The sequence below is a fragment of the Sparus aurata genome, chromosome 17, assembly GCF_900880675.1.
Source record: "Sparus aurata chromosome 17, fSpaAur1.1, whole genome shotgun sequence".
Lineage (NCBI taxonomy): Eukaryota > Metazoa > Chordata > Actinopteri > Spariformes > Sparidae > Sparus > Sparus aurata.
Genome location: NC_044203.1, coordinates 34,801,374 through 34,828,123, shown reverse-complemented (window position 1 = coordinate 34,828,123; position 26,750 = coordinate 34,801,374). Strand labels below are relative to the sequence as shown.

At 38.5% G+C, this 26,750-nt stretch overlaps 1 protein-coding gene across 1 annotated transcript; it reads left to right on the top strand.

Moving 5' to 3' along the window:
* The first annotated feature begins 2,767 nt into the window (after positions 1-2,767).
* LOC115567958 (cathepsin K-like) lies at positions 2,768-25,066 on the top strand. Its single transcript, XM_030394919.1, has 7 exons — positions 2,768-2,846; positions 2,980-3,102; positions 4,930-5,082; positions 8,471-8,695; positions 9,959-10,124; positions 24,638-24,746; positions 24,967-25,066. The coding sequence occupies exons 1-7, from the start codon at positions 2,775-2,777 to the stop codon at positions 25,064-25,066; spliced, it is 948 nt and encodes a 315-aa protein (XP_030250779.1). The 5' UTR covers positions 2,768-2,774.
* Positions 25,067-26,750: the final 1,684 nt, after the last annotated feature.

Sequence of the window (26,750 nt, the reverse complement as noted above, 5' to 3'; positions counted from 1 at the left end):
CGTTATTTTCATTATCAACGTGTACTTCTACCGTGAGTCTAGAGCCCAGTCTATCTGACAGCGACATCTAGCGGCCGGGATGAAAACTACATGCAAAATGTGATATTCCGCGGAGGGTCTTTGAATCTGCGGACGGCCAAGGAATCTGCGGTAAATTCTGCGATCGCGGAATCGCGGATTCCTGGGGGGACTAATTACTGTTCACAGTGCCGGTTTTCACTTGGAAGGCTCGATGGAAATCTGGCACTGTCTTGAACGAAGTTAAACTGTGAGAACACGCCGTTCACAAACGCCAGAATGAACACGTTCACAATAAGGTTCATCAGGCAGAAATACGTGCGTTCAGTTCACGTTGTTGTATATATATATGTATATATATATATATATATATATATATATATATATATATATATGTGTATATATATATATATATATATATGTGTGTATATATATATATATATATATATATATATATATATATATATATATATATATATATATATATATATGTTAACTTTTGCAAGCAAAAATGATTAATGATTATCAGGGATAATGATTAGTTATAATAAATAATAAGGTCAATAAATTACCTCAAGGCACCACCACTGAAGAAGGGAAAAGATCGCCAATTTACCAAATCAGTCTCATAAAATGGTACCAAACTGTCAGTTGGGGATTCTGATTAATAATAAACCTAATAACTAAAAAATTACCATAACAACCAGTAATGGTCAAAGGGTTTTGGAGTACATTCACTGTTGCGAATTATTAAATAGACAGCATGAAAGTTCACAAAGGTTCAGTATTTTATTGAATACAAAGTTGAAAACACAATATAACTAACATGCACTGTATACGTGTGTGTGTGTGTGTGTGTGTGTGTGTGTGTGTGTGTAAGAACAAAAGCAAAGTGGTGGCTAGGTTTCTCATGGCATGGACAAAATAGACTTATTGTATAGTGTTAGCGTGTGGTACTAAGCAAATGATATAAATATAATCTTACACATAATTTGTATGTTCAGGGCTTTAAATATATTACAGAGAGTTCACATTTACATATATGTACTTACAATGCTGACAGTTTATATCAATCTTATATCATTCTAACTCCATGGTCAAACTACTTCTTGAGCTCTACTTTAGGCCAGAACCACATTCTCTACAACTACTCACTCCAAGACTTTGTACTCGTGATCCCCAGACACACTCAATGACCTTCCTGGCTTGACAGCAACATCATACCCGTCTTCACCATAAATAACTAAATGTATTGAAGTGCCTGCCATCAAACTTATTGAACATATTCATTCTCTCCAATGAAGGAATGTTTTTCACTTCTTTTTTCCCCCAACACACAGAATATCACTATTATCAAGACATGTATTAAATATTAAAGCACGTCAAATAATAAGACTGCTAGTCAGTGGTGTGAACCCTACCTACATGTCATTCTTGAGTAAATGTAAAGATATCATTTAAAATACAATTTTGGTAAAAGCGAAAGTCACCCATAAGGAGTAGTGCTTGAGAAAAAGTCTTTTGATACGTTCTCGTTCTCATTTATATAGTTCTTAATATCTTCATATTTGATCTCATTCACGTTATTGTCCATGTCCTTCACTCATGTTATCTGACTTGTCCTTGCTAAGAATCTTTATACATTTTTAAGTATCAAAAGTAACTTTCTGCAAGTAAATTTACAAAATTAAAATCTTCATAGACAACTGACAAAACACCTTCCTCCTTATTCTCAGAAGACTAGTTATGATTCTCTGGAACAGTTCTGAGGCTTTTATAGTAGAGACATAAATAACCTCTGCCTCCTTATGATTCATATGACAGCCTTATATGGTGCAGTTTCTGCAGGTGATTGTAGAAACATTAGCGACATGATGCAGATTTCAGTTTCAAAACAGGAAGAGATCAGATCACGTGACATTTCCTTCTTTAATATAAAGCAGGAACACAGAATCAGGGTGAGTTCAACACAGAAGCAGCGATGACACCGAGACATCAAGGCAAGTTCAGCATCATCAGTAAATATTCAATTTTAGTCAAAAAATATTTTGATGAGTCGAGACATCTATAAGAAGCAGAATCCATTTATCATTGCTTTGACATGTCTTTGTGTTCAGGCTGCAGGTGGGGTCTTTAAAAGACAAATGTAATGTACTTATAACTCTAGATTTATTAATGTCATTATCTATTTTAACATTTAACCTGCTAATTCTCCAAGATGTTTTAAAGGATGCATTGTCGGCTTTATTTCTGCCACAGTGTACCCGTTAAAAAACATTCATTATGGGCCTCAGTTATTTCATGTTATTATTCTTTATAAAAAATGAGTATTATAAATAAAAATAACAAATCAAGGTCATTTTTTTCAGCTCAATACTCAATGTAACTCCTGTTTGTCACTGAAAAGTCTAAAGCTCAAGTATAAAAAAAAGTACCCAAAATCATACTCAGTGAAAAGTAAAGATATCGTGTAAAATTATAACTTTCATAAAAATAAAAAATCACCCACAGTAATAGTGTAAAAAAAGAGTAAAAAAGTATGATATTTACCTCCTAAATGTAGTAATGGAAGTATAAAGGGTCGGGAAATGGAAAAACTCAAAAAGAAATTCCTTACAACTGTAGTTAAGAACAGTAATGGCAGCCAGCTCATCAAATATGTCATCTCATGTGCTCCCTGTGTGTGTCTGTGTGTGTCTACAGGCCTGATATTGGGAAGCATCCTGCTCTTCTCCCTGTGTCTTGGGGCAGCAGCCATGCTTGACAGCAAGCTGGACTTCCAGTGGGATCTGTGGAAGAAGACTCACGAGAAGACGTACCAAAATGAGGTATCTGATAAAAACAAGTGGATGTAAACATGTGAGAGTTTTCTGTTTGCTTGCCATAAAATCCACATGTAATATGTATCATCAACTTGTACAGTATTTGGCCTCATGCAGTCTCTCTCTCTATGTCTTGTAGGTTGAGGAAGTGAGCCGCAGGGAATTGTGGGAGGAGAATCTGATGCTCATTACCAAACACAACCTGGAGGCTTCACTGGGACTTCACACGTATGAAATGGGCATGAACCACATGGGAGACCTGGTGAGACACTCGTTTAGTGGTTTAAACTGAAAGGGGGAAAAAGTTTTTTTTATTGATTTATGATTATCACTTTTATTCAGTTATTTATTTATTTTTATTGAATCCCCATGAATTGAATGACAGCCGAAGGTCAGAAGGATACGGATTAGATGCATCAGGACTAGTTTGAATTTTGATGCTCAAAAGCTAATTATCATAATGAAATATAGTCTGGTTCATTTTTATATATGCTACAATACTGACATGGTTGCAGGCCTCAAAGGCTCTGCGATGCAAATTTGTTGTGGATATGAAACATTATAAAGGTTAAGCATTAATGTCAAAGATGTGGCTGACAATACAATACTCACTAGAACATAAAGTCTGTGTTAATAGTAACAGCAGAATGCCAGTTAGTTAAACGTGATGTTGAATAAATACATTTAAAATTGTCATTTTAAAAATAGTATTCATATAGCCTTTTGCTAGGAGCTCAAAAAATTTGGTCGTAGTTAAAGAAAGGCTGAGTTTGGTTTTCTTGTTTAGGTGATAGTTGTAAATATTTTTTTTTTTTAAAGACAGAGGATTAAAAGCGCCTCCAAAAGACTATATAAAAGGAACAAAAGCTGGTAATGTTGGCCGTTCCAAAGTGTTATGTTGGGTTTTTTCTCTAGACCAAAATGCAGAGATCAGAGGCTTAGGAATTCATTTTGCAACAGAGTTCGTGGAGGGAAATAGCAGATGAGTTGGGCAGCTCGGCAGATTGGTTTGGGGACAGAGTTGTCCCGGGACAGAATGGGAGGAACTCAGGCACACCAGAAAGTAAAGCAGAGAGGCACTGGATGTTCTACACACAAAGTAAACAAAGTATAAACATGAGACAAAAACTCATACTGGTAAAAAACAAACTGAGCTATATAGACTAGAGGATATTTATCTTGATGCAAGAAAGAAGCTAACGACAATAGCTTGCAGATGCTTGCTGATATAATCACCATACGTGGCGGAACAGTAGAGATGAGACCAGAGGATGATGAGTAGATGACTTGCAGGTGCGCCGCTCTACTACCGCTGCCACGCCCAAAGATATAGACACACACAGGGAAAGGAGCAGGTGAGGGAGAGGGGAGGAAGGAAGACAGGAGGAAAAACAGTAAAACAACAAAAACCCTGACTGCCACAGTAGGACCGTGACAGTACCCCCGACCTAATGGGCACCTACAGGCACCCTTCACGATTTATCGGAAACTCACAGTAAAAGTTGCTGAGCAGGGTGTCCACAATAAAGGAGTGAGAAATCCATGAGCACTCTTCTGGACCAGAACTGTCTCAGTCCAACAGGTTCTGGAAACCCCTGCCCCGGCGATGAATAGTGTAAACTGGATGGCCACAAGCCAGGGGGCAGAGGGGGTTAAGCTGGAGGACTCAATGGGCTGGAAGACAAAGGCTTAAGAAGCAACAGGAGGAGGGGTGCACCTTGAGTGCCAGAGGGAGTTCGAATTGGGCCACCGCAGGGTTAATCATGCTGACAATCTCAAAAGGACCGATGCCATCGTACAAGAGTCAGTTTGGAGGGGGAGATCCTTGGTGGAGAGCCAAACCCTCTGACCTGGGACGTCAGCAGGGGCTTGCGTGCCAGGCATTGGTTTTATTTATCAAGAAGATAACAGGCAGATTGATCAGTGATGGAAGTTATTCTTTAGTCAAAAGATGATGAATTTCAGTCTAATAGGCAAAACACTCTTCACCCTTTCACAAGACCTTTAAAGCTGTATTTACAACCCTGCTAGGTAAATAAAGTCCACTGAATGCTGCTCATTTCATTAAATGGTATCTGCTTCCTTATAGACACCAGAGGAGATTCTGCAGTCTTACGCCACATACATTCCTCCCACTGACATCCAGAGGGCACCATCTCCCTTCGCTAGGACATCAAGCCCTCCTGTACCACGCACCATCGACTGGAGAAAGAAGGGCTACGTCACCAAAGTCAAGAATCAGGTAAAAAAATGAATAGATGTATACTCAATGTTTCCGATCAGTAACTCACAAGTCAGCAGGATTAATCGGTGGTGTTGGTGAGAGCAGAAACATGCGGTGTCTCAGTGATGCAGTCAACAGTGTCATCATCCCTTGAGTCTCGTTTACCTCCTGTTCCTCATTCATCCAATTGGTTCTTGTTCGCACAGGAAGTTGTCACCACAACCACCAAGTTTTTTGTCCCGTCCACACTTTGAGTGAGATCACTGCCCGACATGCGTTAGCTCCAAAAAGCAGAAAAGTAAATATCTTAGCTTTTTCTAAACAGTTTCCTTAGATGTTTTTTTTTTTTTTTTAAATGAATTCAAGGTCCCATATTGTACTGTTTTTCATCAATTTCACACAGCTGTCAGAGGTCCAACAACACTGTATTCGATATGTACAGTGCCCCAAACCCATCCGTGGTCCTGAATTTCAGCTGTCTAAAAGTCGCTCAAGTGAGCTCTACTGACAGAAGGCTGTTTCTGTGCCTGCGTCTTTAGATGCTAATGAGCTCCGTCTGTCAACGCCTACTTGCCTGCTACACGCCCCTCTCAGGAAGACAATGCCTCTTACACTAGTGGTAGCATGCGTAAATGTGGATGTATCTATATGTATCGCTATGGCTTGCGGAGATGCTTTTGTTCAACCAAACCAGTTTGACCCAGAATCAGACCCAGAAGGAGAGGCTCCTGAAGAAGTACAGACTCTGCGGCTGCAGCAGGATGTTTAAGAATGGGTAGTGTGGCTGAATAATGTTAGTTTGTTCTATGTGTTGTTACAGTTACTACCATGTAGCTAATGGCTAACAGCTAGCGAAAGCTGTATTTGTGTCCAACACAGTCTCCAAATTCTTGGACACTGTTTACATCATCTCTGTTTCCAATCTGTACATGTTTCAAGACTTTTTACTCTGACAGCAAGTAATATTATTAACATTAAACTCACTTCAAACGCCATTGAATAGCGGACCGAAGCAGAGCTAACTAGTTAGCCAATTTCAAGCTGACTTCACCATACTCATAGGCAGCTATAAATACTATCAAACCGCGGCGACACTTACCTGTGCAGTTGCTGGGTCCGGTATGGTTGGGACTGATCCTTTTACGAGGGTCAGTGTCGAGGCAAAGCCAGCTTTGTACTGACCCTCATTACTGAAGCAGTCCGATGTGAAGTTGTTCGGACACCCATACAAGCTAACACGAACAGCAGCCAGCATGTTGTCATTAAAAATGAAACGCAACCACTGTCTCTTCTGTTGTTCTGTAGCTGGGACAGAATATAAATTGATAGATAGATGACTTCCCTGAGGGGAAATAATAATCGTATCAGCGGTACAATACAATCAGAAATACAAAATCAGAAATACAAAAATACAATCAAGAGGTAAGGGCAAATATTGATATTAGAAACAGTACAATACACAATATGCAAACACTATACACTATATACAACAAGATGCTTAGCAGTTCCAGGATAATATTAAATGATATTAAATACTGAGCAAAATGGAACTTAGTGGATTTATAAGTTGCAAGATAAGAGAGATAAGGTGCAGTTTTAATTACAGTGATAAGATTTAAGATAAGCTTTAAATAATAAGTCATTTAAATTATGTGTGTGTATTGCGTGGGCGTTGCCGTGAAGTGTTGTACAGTCTAATGGCACCAGGTAGGAATGATTCCAGTGCCGTTCTTTAAGGCAGCAGGGTTGAATGAGTCTGTTGCTGAAGCTGCTCTTACGCTTGTCCAGAGTTTCAAGGAGGGGGTGAGAGACATTGTCCAAGATCACCAGCAGTTTTGCCAGCATCCTGTCCTCCGCCACCTCCTCCAGGGTGACAAGTTCAGAGACAACAACAGACCCTGCCTTTTTAATGAGTTTATTTAGTCTGTTTGTGTCCTTTGCTTTGATGCCCGCACCCCAGGACACCACAGTAAAGAAGATGGTGCTCATGACATATAGGCACTGATGTTGATTTTTACAACCAACAACAAAGCAAATTGCGTGTCTAACTCTGAGCGACGACAGTCAGTGTGTTTACATGACACTCAAGAAAAACGAATTACTGGGTTAGTCAGACTATGATCGGATCTTTAAGATGCATGTATACACCTTAGTCTGACTAAAATTGGACCGGATCGGATTTCTCACAGTCGAATTAAAGCACCCAGATAATTCGATTGATAGTCGCGTTACTCCTGCGTGTATAGGTTTCATCAGATCGGATCAAGAAGGGCGCCATTGTGCATTTAGTTTGTGTAATTATCATGTACACCATATACGAAATGTACAAAGTTGTAGCTTCATCTTGCTCTTCGTACGCCATCTTTCTTGAATGTCTAGGCAGCTGGTGACGTAAAGAGGTCAGCCGGAGGCCGTTTTACCAGTAGGTGGGCTGCAGAGACCATGCAGGAATCGCTTGTTTTCCTCATTCTGGGAGTTGGTAGGCTCAGAGCGGAAAAAGCTTGCTCCTTTATGGCTATGGAGCCGTAAAGGAGCTCAATGAGAGTTCTCATTTCAGTCTCGTTGTAGTCTTTTTTGGTCTCAAACATTTCTCATTTGTTTCTCCTAAAATTCCTTAGGAGCAATAGGTGAGACTTGAGACTTTACCGCTTAAACCTTGCTCCTTTCCAGCACTGGGGAGACATTCTGAAACTTCAATGAGAGCTTGATGAGATATCCTTTGAAACTTACAGGGAGCCCAAGTTGAGATTTTCTGCACCTGTTTCTCAGGAGAAACAATTGAGAAACAGGAGAAATCAGCCACAGCCTCACTTTGGTCTCACATAGATCTCATAGTTGTCTAGGAGAAATGAATGAGACACTACTGAGATCTCTTTTCCAATTTTCGTTTCCTCTGGGCGCTACTCGTATATAAATACTATTTCAATGACAAAGACCATTTCTCACATAATTCATTGTTCTCACAGCTTCATTTCATGAAGCTACAGACAAATGTCAGTGATACAAAGTTGAAGACATGATGACTAATGAGAAATCTTAATGTCTAGTGAAAAATACATGAGAAGTGTAGAATTTTAAAATTTTACAATGCAGAGGAATGAATAAATAATCTGAGGGCAAATTGCTTCCAGAGTGCAAACTTGTAATGTGCTGATGAGTATCATGCAACCAGAGACACACAAGTATGGATTTTGGACTTCCTTCCGTTCTGTGCAACATGTTAAATGTAACTGATGAAAAATAGAGTCAGTCAGTCAGTCAGTAGACTTCTTTGACCACTTCGACTCCAACTGCTCCGTCTTTACAAACTCATGTTGTGCTGCCAAACAAGGCAATGTGAAAAGTGTTTAATTTGAAGTTTAAACCTAATAAATCTTTTTTTGCACTCCACTCATTTTGTATCCAGGGTGAGTGCGGTTCCTGCTGGGCTTTCAGTGCTGTTGGAGCTTTGGAGGGCCAGTTATTCAAGAAGACGGGGAAGCTGGTGGAACTGAGCCCCCAGAACTTGGTGGACTGTTCGTTTAAATACGGCAACCTCGGCTGCAAATATGGCTGGGTGCACAAAGCCTTCCAGTATGTCATCGACAACCGGGGCATCGAGTCTGACGCTTCATACCCCTACACAGGACAGGTGAGTCTGGTTTAATCCTGCTGCTTAAAGATGCATCAAAGGGAGGGGAAGGCTAAATCCATTCAACTTGGATTCTTGAGAGTATGTTTCAGGCATGTGGGAAACAAATCTGATCGCTTTGTGGTTATAGAAGGGGAGACAAATGTGGGAAGTCATTCGGTATCAGTATCGATAAAATCCTAACGATATCCATCCCTAGTTGTAAATGTTTTCTCATTCAGGAAAGGGAGTTAAACACATGTCAGTAATATTTTACTCTGCACACCAGTACTTCCAAAGGTTGAAAGTGTCCTTGTGGTGGCTGTGGCGGATAGCGTGGTGTGGGATAATGTGGCATGTGTCAGGCTAAGCTAGTCAAATAATCAATCATCTTAACTTTAAATTGTCCAACTTTGACCATGAGAACATTACAGTTGCAGGTCTTGATATAAAAAAGTTTGGATCTTTATTTTCCCTGGGTGGGCAGCCCAAGGAAGCCTTTGGAGTTTTAGACTGGTGGTCACAAAACAAGGCATTTGAAGACATTACCATGGGAAAGAGGAACTGTGACTGACATTTGTCCCTATTTTCTGACATTAAAAGCACAAAAAATGAATTGACCAATTGAAAAAAAACTATAATCAAAACAATCAGCAGTTGTAGCGCTAGAAACTGCAGCGTGAGATGAGGTAATGCTGCTTTATGGTTACATTTTATAAAAAATAACTAAAGGTGACTACTGTAGGCTTCATACTGTAATCAGTCATGAGGGGCTGATTGGTTATTCAACTTTAAAAGAGGAAGATTGTTGTTCTCTCTGCAGGACTTTAACCTAAAAATAAAACAGGAAGTACAGAATATTACTGTGTTTTTGTTATAATCCAGTTTACAAGAAACTGAAACATGATGTTTTTAAGTGGGAACATGGTGTATATGGGAAATTCAGAGCAAACTCAGGTTTACAGTTAAGAAATTCCTGTGTGAGACAACGATGTGGGTGTACAAGAAGTTAAGTCCGACCCTTTGACTTTCAAATGTAAAAGTATCAACTGCAGCCAAGATTAATAAGAACTTAACATTTTTCATACATGGGCATGATAACCCAAGTTGGTTGTTAAAGTTGTGCCTCGAGCCAACTTCATATCATATCAGTTCACAAGACACATTTAAGAACTGTGTTGGTTTCCTAATGATGTGCTTTTTTTAAAAATATCATCAGGTATATTAAAAAACAGGTCCAGTGTAAATCATCAACTTTAACCCCAGTTTGTCTTCTTACTGCAGGTATCAAAATGCGGCTACGACTCCCGCTACCGCGCTGCAAACTGCTCCCAGTACTACTTCCTGCCTCAGGGTGATGAGCGGGCTTTGAAGCAGGCACTCGCCACCATCGGACCCATTTCAGTGTCAGTGGACTCCTCGCCAAACGGATTTCAATTCTACAAGAAAGGTACGTTGCACATCATCAGCCGCACAGGCTTCTTCCTTGCTTGAGTCATAGACTCATAGATAACTGGAAACCAAATAAAATATAAGATTAATGATGTAAAATAAAAAAAAGATTATCTACACAATATATATTCTAACATATCCATCATTCACATTTATACAAAAAGCTCAAGTTAACACCACCTGAAAGTCTCTTAATTTCTGACCTGACTGCAGTGATGAAAACACTGTTTCTCAGCTGGATGTTCAGAATCAGAATCAGAAATCCTTAATGTCCCGCAGACAGGGAAATTTGTTTGTCACAGCAGCGACAGAATATTACAGAACAAAGACCAAAAGCAAAAATAAACAATATACTTAAAAAGGGAAGAAATAGAATAGACATATATACATATTTACATGATATAGTGCAAAAATGAACGGCAAGTTTTCATACACAGATTTTAAATACAAATAATAAATATGGGTGTTGAAATCAGTTTGTACAGGCTTATTGCACAGTGCAGAGTACAGGGTGAGGTCTATATGGAGCAGTGCTGGTTTTAAAGTCTGACAGCAGCAGGAAGGAAAGACCTGTGATAACCCTCCTTCACATGCTTAGGGTGTATCAGTCTGTTGCTGAATGAGCTGCCCAGTGCTGTGAGAGTGACCTGCAGGGGGTGGGACTCCTGCACCAGCAGCAATGACAGCTTGTTCATCATCCTGCTATCTCCCACCACCTGCACTGAGTCAAGAGGGCATCCCAGGATGGAGCTGGCCTTCTTGATAAGTTTATCAAGTCTCTTACTGTCTGCTGCCGAGATGCTGCTGCTCCAGCAAGCGACCCCATAGAAAATGGCTGATACCACCACAGAGTCATAGAAAGTGGTCAGGAGTGCCCCCTGCACTCAAAAGGACCTGAGCTTCCTCAGCAGATACAGCAGTACAGTCTGCTCTGACTTGTATGTAGCTGCGGTGTGATCAGTCCAGTTTATTGTTTATGTGAACTCCCAGGTACTTGTAAGATGTCACCATCTCAATGTCCGTTCCCTGGATGTTCACCTGTGTGCAGAGTTGTCTCTGCCTGCAGAAATCCACCACCAGCTCTTTGGTCTTCCCGGTGTTAGGCTGGAGGTGGTTCTGTTGGCACCAGTCGACAAAGTCCATAATAAGTTCTCTATGGACTCCGTCATCCCCGTCCCTGATGAGGCCGACGATAGCAGAGTCGTCATGTTCACTAACTTTAAAGTTTTCTTAAACACAGTGAATACAAAATACATGTGAATCAAAATTAGAATATCGTCAAACTAATTTGTATAAAACTATTACAAAATATACAATAAATGCACCCGAAAAAGGAAAATTCAGTCATTATTTACTCAACCCAATGCAGGTGGAAGTCAGGTGAAGTTTCATAGCCCTCAAAATATTTCTGGAGCCTCATAGTATCTTGTTTATCTTCTATATATTGTATTATTCTTGTACGTTAGGATTTTTATCGTTTTAATACTGTTTATATTTATGTTTATTTGTCTTATATTTATGTTATTTGTCTAAACAAAGAGCTGCTAAATGTGTTTCGTAGTTTCTGAAACAATGACAAAAAACATCTATTCTATTCTATTCTTAAACAGTTTTGCAGCATTCTGCTTAACAACTGAAGTAGCTGGAGACTTGTTCAGCACTTTGTATTGAAATTTGATACTGTCATGGCACTGACCAAATTGCTATACACTGCTATACAAAAATTGTCTTGTCATTCAATATCAAAATTTCAATACCTAAGGAGTTAATCTCATCAGTGTCAGTGAGCCAATAAGTGTGCTGTATACTTGTTCTGACAATATCTAACAATGCTGGTGATTGGCTGTCTCGAGGAATGCAGGAAAAAACACCAGGTTAGACCCAAAGACAGGTATGTATAATGTAATCTTTTGTTCAATGAATTTCATAAAATTGGTATCGGGAAAAAACATAGTTCGGAAACCAGTATTGAAGTCAAGGTATCTGTATAGATACGGGTACCAAGCCCTTGAAAACATAAAAAACAAGAGAAAAAAAAACATAAAATGTCTCCATACAGCTCATACAGCTTCAGATAATTGTGCCCCAGTGAAGTTTTTATTTTAACGACGGGTGTGAACAACATCTCGGGTCTTCCAGACACTTGGATTACACCAGACAAGCTGCATGGAGCCATTTTATGTTGATTTTTTAGTTATTTTCGCTCCAGATTTGTTTGGACTACGAAACTTCACCCGATGATTTGGATTCTTTCGTGGGTAAACTGTTACTTTTTGAAAAAAAAAAAATGATCATAAAACATGAATATAATGAAATTGATTTAATATTATTATTATTTTGACCTTTTTCAGGAGTGTACACTGACCCATCCTGCACCAAGAAAACGAACCACGCTGTGTTAGCTGTTGGTTACGGTACGCTGAATGGACAAGACTACTGGCTGGTAAAGAACAGGTGAGATGTTTCTACTGACACAAAACCCTTCTACATGGACACATGCTGAGCTCATGTGTAGCTCCTTTTTATCTTCCACCCCGTCCCCGACTTTTGTGTTATTCTATATCAAACGCTGAAAATGGTGTATGCCAAACTATTAGTATGGGGTTCTAGTGATCGAGTGACCTCTGTCTATAGTCTCATCTCATTTTTTAATTCCTGTGCATTAAAGTTCATTGACCTGGTTGAATATCAAACTGCATAAAGTATAATATAAAACAAGAAACAAACTATTACCAGGGCTCCCTGTCCGTTTTAGAATTGATTTTAAGATTTTACTGATCACTTTTAAAGCACGCTCAGGTCTGGCTCCAAGCTATATTACAAATATTTGAATCCCCTACGAGCTAGCTCACAGCCTTAGATCCTCAGGCGGGGCCCTCTTAACTGCCAAAAGTCGAGACTAAAAACTAAAGGTGATCGTACCTTCGCCACAAAGGCCCCTCGACTTTGGAACACCCTGCCTGAGGAGATAAGGCTTGCAGGATTGGTAACTTCTTTTAAATCACCTCTTAAAACCCATTTTTATAGACTTGCCTTTATGTGATGTGGTCCTTTTATGTTTATTTTTACTCTAACCGTCTTGAGTTTATTGTTTTAACATATCTGTTCTACTCATTATATCTATTTTATGTATTCCATTTCTTTTATTTCGCCTACTTGATTAATTTGTATCATTACCTCTGTTACTTCAACTATTTCATGCTATCTATTTTTATCATCCCTGTATTTGTAATTGTATTCTTGCTTTGTTTTGTCAAAGCACTTTGTATACTCTTTTTAAAAGTGCTATACAAATAAAGTTATTATTATAAATATTAATATTATTTGTAATATGTCATAAAATATACATTTGTGGTAGTAACTATATATATATCAATTGGGTCTATATATATAGTATATATATATATTATATTATAAGCTATGTTTGCATATTTGTATGTGTGTGAGTGTATGTCTGTACATAGATGTGTGCACATGTAGGTATGGATATGTAAAAAATAAATATATTTATATATGATATATATACAATATGTATACAGATAAATGTAAAGTACATGTAAGTAAATTGATTATGATTAAATATTGAGTTGTGCAAAAGAGGTAGGATTAAATGAGTGTATACTACTTTTCGGGCCTGTCAATGCTTGTTAAAGGAATGTACTTGGTAACATGCTTTTCATTTTATCATGTTTATTTGTAGAATTCATTTATTTTTTGTTTTGTTTTGATTTGTTTGCATTAATTCATTTTTTCACTTTACATGGGTGTTTACTAATGAATCACATATTAAATAAAATCTTGTTGTATCCTTTTAATTATATTCTGTTCTTTTCCTGCTCTTCTCATGCAGCTGGGGAACCAATTGGGGAGAAGAGGGCTACATCCGGATGGCACGCAACAAGAACGACCAGTGTGGCATTGCTATGTATGCCTGCTACCCCACCATGTAGCTGAATTGCTTCTGTTTTCACTTTCTTTTTTAAACAATATCTTTTAAAGTTTTTATTCACACTGATTTCAGTATTTTTCTTTTTTCTTACTTTTGCTACTTTTACTACTTTTTATGTAACTATGACAAAAATGTCATTAAATGTTACAGTTTATCATCTCTGGCCTCACTTGTTTGTATCTGACTGTGTGTGTTCCAAATCTATAATAAAGAGACAGATGTACTCCTCGCTGAGGCTCAGTCACAGTGAAACATGCCAAGTCTGGGTCAATATATCAGTTTATCGATCAGTCAGCCTTTCAGTAAATATCAGATCTGTGTTCTGTGCCATAGATGCAATGAAGGTGAAGATTTGACTTTACACCAGCAGTTTTCAGTCTGTTAAATCTGCCATGAACACGGTCTGAAAGGGTTCCATCGACTCTTTGGGAAATTGGCTTGTTGGTCAATTTAGCTTTTACATCTATCAATCATAACCGGTATGTCTGGTAAATATCTCTGTCCTGCGCACATGCTGATGTGGTATTGTATCCTGTATGAGCATGCCTGCAGGCGAGTCACACTGTCCTGAGCAAGTAGAGAAGCCTTGTGGTAGGTTCCTATTTTCTACAGACCCTCTTGGTGAAACATTGAGCTACAGAAAGTCCTTTAGTCCTGCTAGTAGTCCAGCTCAGTTAGTGCCAGGAACTGCGACGCAAAGCTTCCCAGCTAGCTACACAATCCAATTTTATCTTATTGTTTGTCCTAATTGATAATTAATAATTAATTATCATTGATTGCCAAATTTAACCCAAAACTCCCTATTAAAGTTGCATGAAGCACTACAAAACTAAATGGGAAAAAAAGACTTGTTCATGCTGCACTAGGAAAGAGACAAACACAAACCACTGAACAGTATAAACATCTAAAACCAAGTTTTATATTTATTACTGGTTGGTTTATAGCCTATATTTCAATAAAGGACTGATATGTCTTGAGAAAAAGGTCCTTTTGTTTTTTTAATAAATGCAGGAACTGACATTTTTCTTTGGAATTAAAACATTAATTTCAAACTTTTCATGGGCCTTTAAAACAGGGGAAATTCTTCTTACTCATCACTGCAGGTTCCAACAAGTTCCTGTTCTCATCATTATCTCTCACGACCGCTTTTATTAATCTTGTGACACCTGAGAGGGTCCTGATCGTACCTTAACGTCAAGATTTCCCAACAGACGGGTCCAAACTGTGAAGACCATCCCCAGATCAGAGTATTGATAAGGGTTTCTACATACTCCAGCCTGTAGGCCCCAGTTTGGTTAATCCTGCTTAAATTGCTGTTAAGGTGGCATTTCCACCAACTCTAAACTCTAACCTAGACTTCATTTAAAACACTGCATCAGTGTGTCTCACTCGTCCTCCCAGCCTGCACTGCTCAAACCTCCTGCACAGAACAGTGACAATGATCGACAATCAAGAAATGTCCAACAAAGTTGTCCAAGTCTGCCCCCCAGTGGACACACAGAGGAAGACACAAACTAAATTGCTTTTTGTTTTTCATCTCTCATTTATCAGTTTGATTTCCCTTCATATTTATAGATCTTCTTTTGCAATGTACATATTTATTATTATTTTATTCCTAATCAATAGTGTGCAACTTCTAAACTACGAACAATTGAGTTTTTCAGGCATGTCTGTATGTTATTTCTCTCTTTCAGTCTCAGTTTCTTCTCACTGTTATCATGAAGCCTTTGACAGAGATTTGCACACACTGTATCATCAAACTAAATCCCTTTCTTCACTCCTGACATTTACATTTACATTGAGGGCATTTGGTAGACGCTTTTGTCCAAAGCCACTTACATACATGCTCATGATGTACCTATAGGTAAGAGTATAGGTACATCATGTTAAACTTTTAACCCCACACCTGATTTAATCCACATTTGTTGAACCATCTAAGTTTTATAGATAACTTAAACATTTGGTTAACTACAAACTGGTCAACCTAGAGGTTATGTTTACTAAAAATGTCAAAAGCTGTGCTTTGTGATATAGGCAGCGCTGCTGAGGTCAAAATGAAATGTAACTCCTCAAGCAAGCCATCAATTGCTGAACATTGCACACGTGAAAAAACCTCTAATTTCAAAAGAACAGTTGCTACTTTTTGAATGATTGTTTCTTGCAAGTTCTCATTTGGTGTGTCAGTTTCGATCAAATTATGACAGTCTAAGTCTGAAGCAGTTTCTCCAAGATCACCTGGATGGTCTTCAGATGCATATTCATCACCATTTACATTACCACATTTCAACTACTTCAACAAACAGTCTTTAACTGTGCAATGTGGATGCCTCCTATTCTTATGTGATTTCTAAGTATATACATTTGAAACACGCAAGTTACTGTTTCATAACGCTTCAGATGGTTGTTGATGTGAAAAAATACTCTACTAGATGGTATTTCACTTCCAGGGCACAAAGGGCATGTACAAACTCTTAGTTCTGCACTTCTAGTACCTAACACATTTACATGACATCGACTCAAATGAGTTTTGAGAGCATTCCATGTTGTGAATGACCGACATTCATAGTATGTGCATGGATATAACTGTCTCTGACCATCATGACCATGCTTTAATCTGAGTGTCAGGTAAGATTTACTGCAGGCCATCTTACTTTTACTCTTTATGAATTCCAACTCCATCACCTGTGCAAAAATGTACCAAAGGCAAAAATGTCAAATAACACAATTACAGACCAACAAAAACAATGTCTTGAAACTTGACAGTTGAGTCCAGCATCAGTCCACAGTCCCAAAGCGCTGGCTTTTTCTCGAGTAGGGATCAACAGAGATCCAATCCAAGTCCAGTTCTTATCTACAGTCTTGATTGAACTTTACTCGTGCAGTTTGTTTTTGAGGACTTGCATCTTAGTGGAGAGCTTGTTCCCATCCAATCCCATCACCACTTTTTGAAGAAACTCAAAAGTGTATCGCAGGTCCTTGGGATAACTCAAGTTTAAACAGTAGATCAAGCCAAACAGGGCTGCGAAGCCATTTGCCACATCTCTGAGGTCTTGCAGCACCGAAAAATCCTTCAATAAGGATGCCAACATCCTCGAGTGGATCTGTTGCCTCTGCTCCCTCTCGTTGCCTACCAGCGTAGATGCCCAGAACCACTTTCTCCATTTCTCTCTCTGCACCTACATCAACATCCTCAAAATGGCAGAAAGAAACAGTTTTAATCATATTTATTATTAATGTATATTTTCCATTAATGTTTTTCCAGTTTCTTCAAAGAATAAGACTGGTAAATTATGTTTGTTGAACAATTAATCTACATTATCCTATTAGGAAGTACTTGTTTGGGTCACAGAGATCTGTTGCACCATGGTTTGCAGAAACAGCATTAAAAATGAATAATTAAGGAATAGCTACGAGTTTCATGTTTGTTGTTTTTTTAACATGAGTGATTCTTATTATTAGCCTGCAGTGTCTTTTCTAAATTCTATACTTGTAATCATATACTGTATATTCATATATATTTAAAATGTGTCCATTAAATGTCTCTGCTATCTTTGGAAAAGTTGTTGCTGAATTGTCATAAATACACATTATATCAACAAAATAATTTGAATGTAAGCTATCCAGACAGGTTTCTGAATATTAACATGACAACAGTGTCTAAAAAGCTGCATTTTTATATTAATTAGCAATATTAAAAGCTATGGTTGATTAACAGTGTCATAACTCACCATGTACTTCTTAACAAGGTTGTCAGGCTCTTCATTTAAGTAGACGCATAATGCTTTCAGTATGCATTCCCGTCTTACTTCAATGCTTGGATTCTGTGGGAGACCAAAAACAGAACTTTTATCAACTCTTTTTAAAATAAATAATGGTTTTAGATTTTTAACTTTTAATATTAAAGTGACACAAACAGAAGATATTGAATAATGAAATATAATTAGAAATTGTGTTAATGATGCTCATGAGTTCATTCTGTTGTAATACTGCATTTGATTATGATCTGGCTCTAAAGCATATCTGAACTTGATTAAAAATGAGCAAGGTTAAACAGCTTTTTTATGTTAAGAGTTCAACTCCGAGTCAGGGTTTGAGTGAAAAACACACACCTGGGCCATGGCAACCATGATCAGGTTAATTCTGCGTCCTGCTGCCCCTCCCTTCTTTTTGAAAACCTTCATCAGTTGGCTGGAGTAATGATCCAGTTGAGCCATAAAGGTTGACAGCAGAGGGACTGTGGTAATACGGGTGAACTCTGAATTTACCTAAAACAGATTGAGTGAGAATCTCAGGTGAAGCTTAAAATGATCTCATGTCACTTTCAACACTGTTTGCACCTCCACATTCAGAGCCTACAAAGAAGAGAGACAGTGATAAGTAATCTCTTCAGATGTCAGGATTAGAACTGCTTATAAAACAGATATGGAACATATTAGTAAATAGCAGTTAGATAATGTTACATTGAGCCTCTCTTAGTCAACTGCACCAGACCCGTATATTTTTACCAAAAGCAATTCATTGATGTAAATTATGAAAACGGGGCACACAAAAATTACACCTTTAGTATCACACTAGGATTATTTATTCGATTTTAAAATGTAAAATAAAGTGATCAAGCCCACCCGAGCTCCTCCTGCTTTCTGTTCAATATTTAGGGATGCAGTATAAACTGGCGCAAAAGAAAATCATCTGGCTATTTAAGAATTCAAGAAATAACAGCTTTGCACTTGACAGTAGCACAAATATGTCAATGGCACACACCAAACTCATTTATTTGGAAAAAATGTCAGAAAAAAAACATTTTCATCCCCAATATTGCAACCCTTTGGGAGAGAAGAACTTTAAAAACAAAGATGTTTAACACAAAGCAGCATCACCACCCCATAGTGATAAGAAAACTGTTCGATAATTTGATGTATATGCACTAAATGTAAACATGAAAGCACATGTGTAACAAATATGAACCAGCTTACAGCCTGTCACATCCCTTGACAGTGGAGTGTGCTAAGAATGACTGCCAACAGCCAATCATTTAACAACTGTGTAGCTCGTTTGCAGAACCATCTCCACGTGTGTTTGTTGATAATAGAACAGCGTTAAGTGAGAATACGAAGCTGAAAGAGGCAATTATAAACCAAAAAGGACACGTTAGCATGTGGTGTTAAACCAATAGAGCCGATAAAAAAACATTAGCAAGAAACTGTGTGTGTGTGTGCCTGCGTGCGTGTGTTTTAAGCTAGCAATGACCGTTTTTCAAACTCTTTCAAAATGTACAACCGAGGGCATTAAGCACTGAAAACTATTATCATCGGTTGACACAACATAGTTTAGCCGATAAAAAGACACATTAGCAAGAAACTCTGTGTGTGTGTGTGTGTGTGTGTGCGTGCGTGCGTTTTAAGCTAGCATTGGCCGAAGCTAGCAATGACCATTTTCCAAACTTATTCAAAATGGACAACCGAGGGCATTAAAAACTGAAAACACCTAACGTCGGTTGACAACACAGTTTCATTCTGTATTATCAAGGAAACATTAGTACTTACCAATTTTTTCAAGGATGAAGGCTTCCAACTGAGCACATGACATGCAAGCGTCGGCGGTTGCTTTGCTCCGTGGTTACTGCGCATGTCTGAGAATGCGTCGTAGAGTATCTTTGCGTGCATGTGTGATTTAAGTGAGATGGTTATGTTCGTTTGAATCTTCTGTGTTTTGTAGCCTTTAAATGTCTTACTATTATGTTATCCCAATGAGACGTTGTTAATTTTTCTGTAAAAACGTAATAATTATAGTAAATTTACCACAACAAAGTTACACAATATGAACAACATCACAATTTCATTTCTTAGAGTGTGTCTTGACGTGGTCATTGGGAGGCTGCTGGTTCGCTGTAGTTAGCTTTTCTTGTTGCTACCGTAACTGTTGTCTGAAAAATCACCACTGATACTGGCATATAGGTGAGAGACGGAGCAAGCCAAATGTGGTAAAAGAGATCTGAACATCATCATTCATAGGAACGTTAAAAGTACTGCTAAATAACACAACCTGTATCTCATTTGCCTAAAACAATGCAGAAATTAGTCACTTCATTTGTATAGAGCCAATTCATAACAAAAGTGATCTCATGACACTTTCCAAGGTTGAGCTTGTCTAGAAAAAACTCTTTCACTAAAAAGGACAACAGGCAGATTTCATAACCTTCAGACAGCCTGCCACTTATTTCCGCTATTTCAAATTTTAAAGCGAAGCTGGTTCTAGTTTTGTAATGCACTGCATGAGGCTGATATTGATAATGACACTAAAAATTCTAGAAAAGAAATCTAAATGAGGACAACTTCCAGAAATCATCTGTTTAAACTTAGTCATGTCAGATAAAAAGTATCACAGAAAAAACATCAGTAAATGAGGGTGACTTAGCAGAAACTCTCCCACTGTCTTAAAAACACATGCATAGTTTCCTCTTTAGCCACCTGTTGGTGCGAGGAGGCAGTAGAAGTGCTTTTTTATAGTTAGATGATGCAGTTTCACTGTTATTTATTCACAGCCGTGGTACATTCTTACTGCACAAACACATCATGTGGAATGTGCACATGACAGTAAAATCACATGGCTTGATGCACAGGGCTGCAAATAATTATTATTTCCAGTATTAATTTCTCCGAAATGTACTTTTGTATTGTTAATCGATTATTTATCGACAGATTTTAAAACAGGAAATTTCATAAACCATACAGTATTTTGCATGTAGCTGATGACAGTTTCAGTCTCCGTGAATGTAATTGTTTTTCTAATACACTTTGTGTGAAAACTAACAGAGTTTAGTTCAGTGCGACAGGAAACATTGCTGGGCAGTGGGAGCTCCTCCTTTCCTGTCGATGCAGAGTCCTTGAAGTGTCGATCCCAAAGTGCGACCTAACAGGCAGGAGAGTAATGGTGGACCGCTCCTCAAGCCCTTCTGTTAGGTGATACTACGAGCAAAGTTTCATGTTGTGTCGAGCCGTCTTAGTGTAAATTAGCGATTTAGATGCTATTATGAAAGTGCCCGTAGCATTCCATTGAAAATTAGCTTGCCCGTAAACGAATATCTTAAAAGTGCCTCTTTCGTCATAATTATGCTTTTACACAAAGGTTTGACTCATATTCAATCACAAATAAAGCCCAGGTTGGATTTTGGCGAGAGTTTCACTTTAAAAAATCATAATTGTTGTTTCTCTCGATTGTGTCACCTTTTGTTGTTGTTCAGTTCAGCACTTTTCTGATGATCAAATTGTAAACTGATGTTTTCTATGAAACTTAATACATTTTTAATTTTGAAGCCGAATGCATCAGTTTTATTTCTCACACTAAACAGGAGAAAAGTTCAGCACACCCTGTAAATTTCTAAATGTGTTGCATTTATCTCAGTAATATCTGATGCCTGTTGCAATACAGATAGTGGTTGATTAGATTTAACCATTAATGTATTACCATGTGATCCAGTTTGTCGAATGAATCTATTTTTGGCATAATAGAAATATCACTTGCTTGCTAAGTATATACAGTATATGCTTTATTGCAGTGATAATTGTCCCTATGCTAAATCTGACTCCCTAAGGAAAGCTGAACTTTTGCTTTTCATAGTTTTAAACATTAAAATGTATTTTCAGAAATCTACTGTCACAATGTAAATAACGTTGTGTACAACACACTGTGTTGTATCAGGCAAGACTCAAAAGCGGACAACGAGGCAGGGGGTTGAGTGCAAGAAGATTTGTTTAATACTTCCGGTGGAGGAGGGCTGGCTATGGCACAATCTTGTGGCTTTACAAGAGTTACTTGGCTGACCAAACTTTCAACATTCACTAACTTGGAACTAAAATTTCAACAGAGCTCTTTCAACTTGAATCGATAGCTGCAATAGCAAATTGCTCAAGGTGGCAATTAATAACCTAAAACATTTTGGTTAATCAAATGTATATACATTTATTGAAAAATTAATTCTCACCACACTACAATTCAGGTGAATTGAAAAAAAAAAAAGTATGCCTAGCACGGGGCACCACATGTAGTGTTTCAGAACACAAGCAAAATGGTGGCTAGGGTTCAACATACCACGCTACACGGCATGGACAAAGTAGAGTTATTGTATAGTGTTGGCATTTGGTAAAAAGCAAACAATTTAACTATAATCTTGCACATACTTTGTATGTTCAGGGCCATAAAGATAATACAGAGAGTTAACAGTTTATATCACTCTTATATCACTCTCACTCCATCCAACATATTGGTCCCCAGACCTCAACAACATCTGGCAGCCTTCCATGAAACATGTTGACCTACTGGCCTCCTGCCCAGCCACATTACAGGTCAAACTACCTCTTGACCACTACTTTGGGCCAGAACCACATTCCCTATAACTACTCACTCCAAGACTTTTCACTTGTGATCCCCTGACACTTTCAGTGACCTTCCTGACCTGACAGCACCATCACACTCCTCTTGACCCAAAATAACTACATTTATTAAGGTGCTCGCCTTCAAATTTATTGAACATGTGCATTCTCCTCAATAAAGGAATGTTTTTAACTTCTTTTTCCCACAAAACACAGAATATCTCACTATTATCAGAACATTTATTCAATATTAAAGCATGTCAAATAATAAGACTGTTAGTCAGTGGTATAGACACTACCTACATGCCATTCTTGAGTAAATGTAAAGATGTCATTTAAAATACAATTTTGGTAAAAGTGAAAGTCACCCATAGGAGTAGTACTTGAGAAAAGAATTTTGATACATGTTCTCGTTCTCATTTATAAAGTTCTTTATATCTTCATATTTGACCTTATTCATGTTATTGTTCATGTCCTTCACTCATATTATCTGACTTGTCCTTGCTAAGAAAGAATCAAATATCAAGTATCAAAAGTACCTTTCTGCCAGTAAATTTAGAAAGTAAAATCTTCATAGAGAACTAACAAGACACCTTCCTCCTTATTCTCAGAAGGCTAGTTATGATTCTCTGGAACAGTTCTGAGGCTTTTATAGTAGAGACATGAATAACCTCTGCCTCCTTATGATTCATATAACAGCCTTATATGGTGCAGTTGCTGCAGGTGATTGTAGAAACATTAGCAACATGAGTGAAGACCACCCTTTTTTTTTATATTGTGATGTATAGGTGTAGGATCCTCGGCCTATGTGTGTCAAGGCATGTATGCATGTGATAACTAGTGCCGTAGCGACCTGGCTTGGTATGGTCTGTAAGTTACAGTGGAATAAAAGTATGTGCGGAGATCCCACATGTTGCCTGCCGTGTTGTTTGAGCTCATCGGAGCTACCGCCACTGAAAGCGGACAATAACCTTCCCCTTCACCGACCATGTTACAGTGTTTTTAAACAATTCAACCAATCACAGATTGGAGTTCCACCTGTGACAAATACTGTAATCAACACATTCCCAGGTGTGTATTAAAAGAATCCCAGCACACCAGACCTTCATGTGAAGTGCAACCTGACCTCTGACAACATGCCAAAGATTCAACCACAGACCAAAGTGCTGATCATCAAGAACCTGAAGACCAAGTCTGCTGCTGAGGTTGCAGACATCTCCAATGTATCCAAACATCAAGTGGAGAGGATAAACAAAGATTTGAAGAAACTGGTGACGTTCATGACAAGCCTAGGTCAGGCAGATCCCATAAGACAACTGCTCGAGAATACCGTTTGTTGCTTTGGCAGTCCAGAGACAGCCCTTTTTCAAATGCAGCAGAACTACATGAGAAATGGTCACCAGGAAGCCCTTTATCATTAAAGTATTTCTATCTATCTATCTATCTATCTATCTATCTATCTATCTATCTATCCTTCTATCTATCTATCTATCTATCTATCTATCTATCTACAAGAACAGTTTGTCAAATTCTCTCATGCAGTGGTCTCCATGGCCGAATTTCTGCTCACAAACCAGCATTAAACAGAAGACAACAAAAGAATCATGTTGCATATGCCAAGGCCCACAGCTTGCGGAAAGGATGGACAGTTGAAAAGTGGCAGAAGGTTGATTTTTCTGATGAATCCTCCACTGAACTGCATCCCGATCGCCGCAAATCCTGCAGAAGACCTGTTGGGACCCGCATTGACCCAAGATTCATCCAGAAAACAGTCAAGTTTGGAGGAGGAAAACGCATGGTTTGGGGCTACATCCAGCATGGGGGTGTGCGAGAGATCTGCAGAGTGGATGGCAACATTAACAGCCTGAAGTATCAAGAAATTCTTGCAGCCCATTACATTCCAAACCATCAGAGAGCAAATTCTTCACATCAAAAATGTCTGATTTCTTCAAAACTTTATGGATTACAACCTTAGATGTGACTGCTTGCTTTAAAACTGGATTGACTTGGGAAATTCAACTTATGGAAATGTCCTTGATCATGCCGCGCCCTGAACACACCACCATTTTGATTTCTTTAACTTGACAATAGGTGAAATGGTCACTGTAAGCTACATCATGTATATGTGTTGGTTTACTGATGTACCTCCACCTCCGATTCTCTCCTCACTCTTCTTCTCTGTCATGTGCCCAGTTTTTTACTATGACCCCAACTGTAACAAAGACGACATCAATCACACTGTGCTGGCAGTGGGTTATGGAGTCAGTGTAAAGGGGAAGAAGTACTGGATCATCAAGAACAGGTGGGTCACATCACCTGTCTGAGCGACATCAGGTGGCTTATAAGGCTAAAATGAAACAGCAGGATTGTGTGTTGGCGTAGCGTTGATTTGATGCCTTCTGTCCACCATGTCGGTGACACACTGATGAGATGAAGTGCTGATTGACCCTGGCGATATTCAACAACTCACATGTCTTTCTTCCTCTGATTTCTTCATCATCTTGTGTCTTTTGCCCTTACAGCTGGAGCGAGAACTGGGGCAGACAAGGCTACATCCTGGTGGCAAGCAATGGTGGCAACCTCTGCGGCATCGCTAACCTCGCCAGCTACCCAATCATGTGAAGTGTGAAGCTTGGAGGAAGATAAGGGATGACGAGGGGCTTTGCTTAGACTTTCCAGCAATTTTAGCAACCACTACAAATATCAGTGATTTTACTTTGTTTACGCAGCACACATATTTTCAATTTACATCACAGGAAAAATAAATTCTGACTGGTGTTTTTGGTGTCAACCTCTGATAACTCTGATAAGGAGGTTTGCTTATCTTGAGTTGTTTGATGCACTTTAAACCCTTCGAGTCTTCATAGTTTTATCTCCAAACCAGCAGATCTCCACTGTGGTTGTGTCCATGAAGGAACACAGAGCACTTAATGCTAAGCAAGAGCACAGGCTAGTTTGTTTCCAGAGTTAAACACACAAACCAGCATTTTAGATTTATTGGCCAAGTGTGTGTCACATACAAAGACTCACCTTTTACAGTATTTTGCATGTAGTTGATGACAGTTTCAGTCTCTATGAATGTAATTGTTTTCTAATACACTTTGTGTGAAAACTAACAGAGTTTAGTTAAGTGCGACAGGAAACATTGCTGGGCAGTGGGAGCTCCTCCTTTCCTGTCGATGCAGAGTCCTTGAAGTGCCGATCCCAAAGTGCAACCTAACAGGCAGGAGAGTAATAGTGGACTGCTCCTCAAGCCTTCCTGTTAGGTCGCACTCGAGGATCGACACTTTTTGTCCACCATAAAGGAGGCGCGCTGGAGATCCAGCTCCAAACGGTTAGTTGTTCAAAAACCTTCTTTTTAGTAAACTCTGCATACACAAACAATGTTCTCAATGCTCGTGTTCATGTGTAGAGACCCTGGTGATACTACTAGCAAAGTTTCATGTTGTGTCGAGCATTCGTAGCCCGTAGCATTCCATGGAAAATTAGCTTGCCCGTTAGCGACACTACGAGAAATCTTAAAAGTGCCTCTTTCGTCATAATTTTGGTTTTACATGAAGGTATGACTTATATTCAATCACAAATAAAGCCCAGGTTGCATTTTGGCGAGAGTTTTACCTTAAAAAAATCATAATTGTTGTTTCTCTGGATCGTGTCACCTTTTGTTGTTGTTCAGTTCAGTACTTTTCTAATGATCAAATTGTAAACTGATGTTTTCTATGACACTGAATACATTTTTAATTTTGAAGCTGAATGCATCAGTTTTATTACTCACAATAAACAGGAGAAAAGAGTATAAAGTTCAGCACACCCTGTAAATTTATAAATGTGTTGCATTTATCTCAGTAATATCTGATGCCTGCTGTGATACAGATAGTGGTTGATTTGTTTTAACCATTAATGTATCACCATGCGATCCAGTTTGTCGAAATAATCTATTTTGGGCATAATAGAAATATCACTTGCTTGCTAAGTATATATATACTATATTGCAGTGATAATTGTCCCTATGCCAAATCTGACTCCCTAAGGAAAGCTGAACTTTTTCTTTTCATAGTTTTAAACATTAAAATGTATTTTCAGAAATCTACTGTCACAATGTAAATAACATTGTGTACAACACACTGTGTTGTATCAGGCAAGACTCAAAAGCGGACAACGAGGCAGGGAGTTGAGTGCAAGGAGATTTGTTTAATACTTCCAGTGGAGGAGGGGTGGCTGTGGCACAATCTTGTGGCTCGACAAGTGTTACTTGGCTTACCAAACTTTCAACATTCACTAACTTGGAACAAAAATTTCAACAGAG

Excerpts from the sequence above, each read along its gene's own strand:
- LOC115567958 (XM_030394919.1), top strand. The coding sequence starts at position 2,775 with ATGCTTGACAGCAAGCTGGACTTCCAGTGGGATCTGTGGAAGAAGACT. Across the intron at positions 5,083-8,470 it reads TCACCAAAGTCAAGAATCAG|GGTGAGTGCGGTTCCTGCTG; the intron begins GTAAAAAAATGA and ends TTTTGTATCCAG. Across the intron at positions 10,125-24,637 it reads ATTTCAATTCTACAAGAAAG|TTTTTTACTATGACCCCAAC; the intron begins GTACGTTGCACA and ends TCATGTGCCCAG.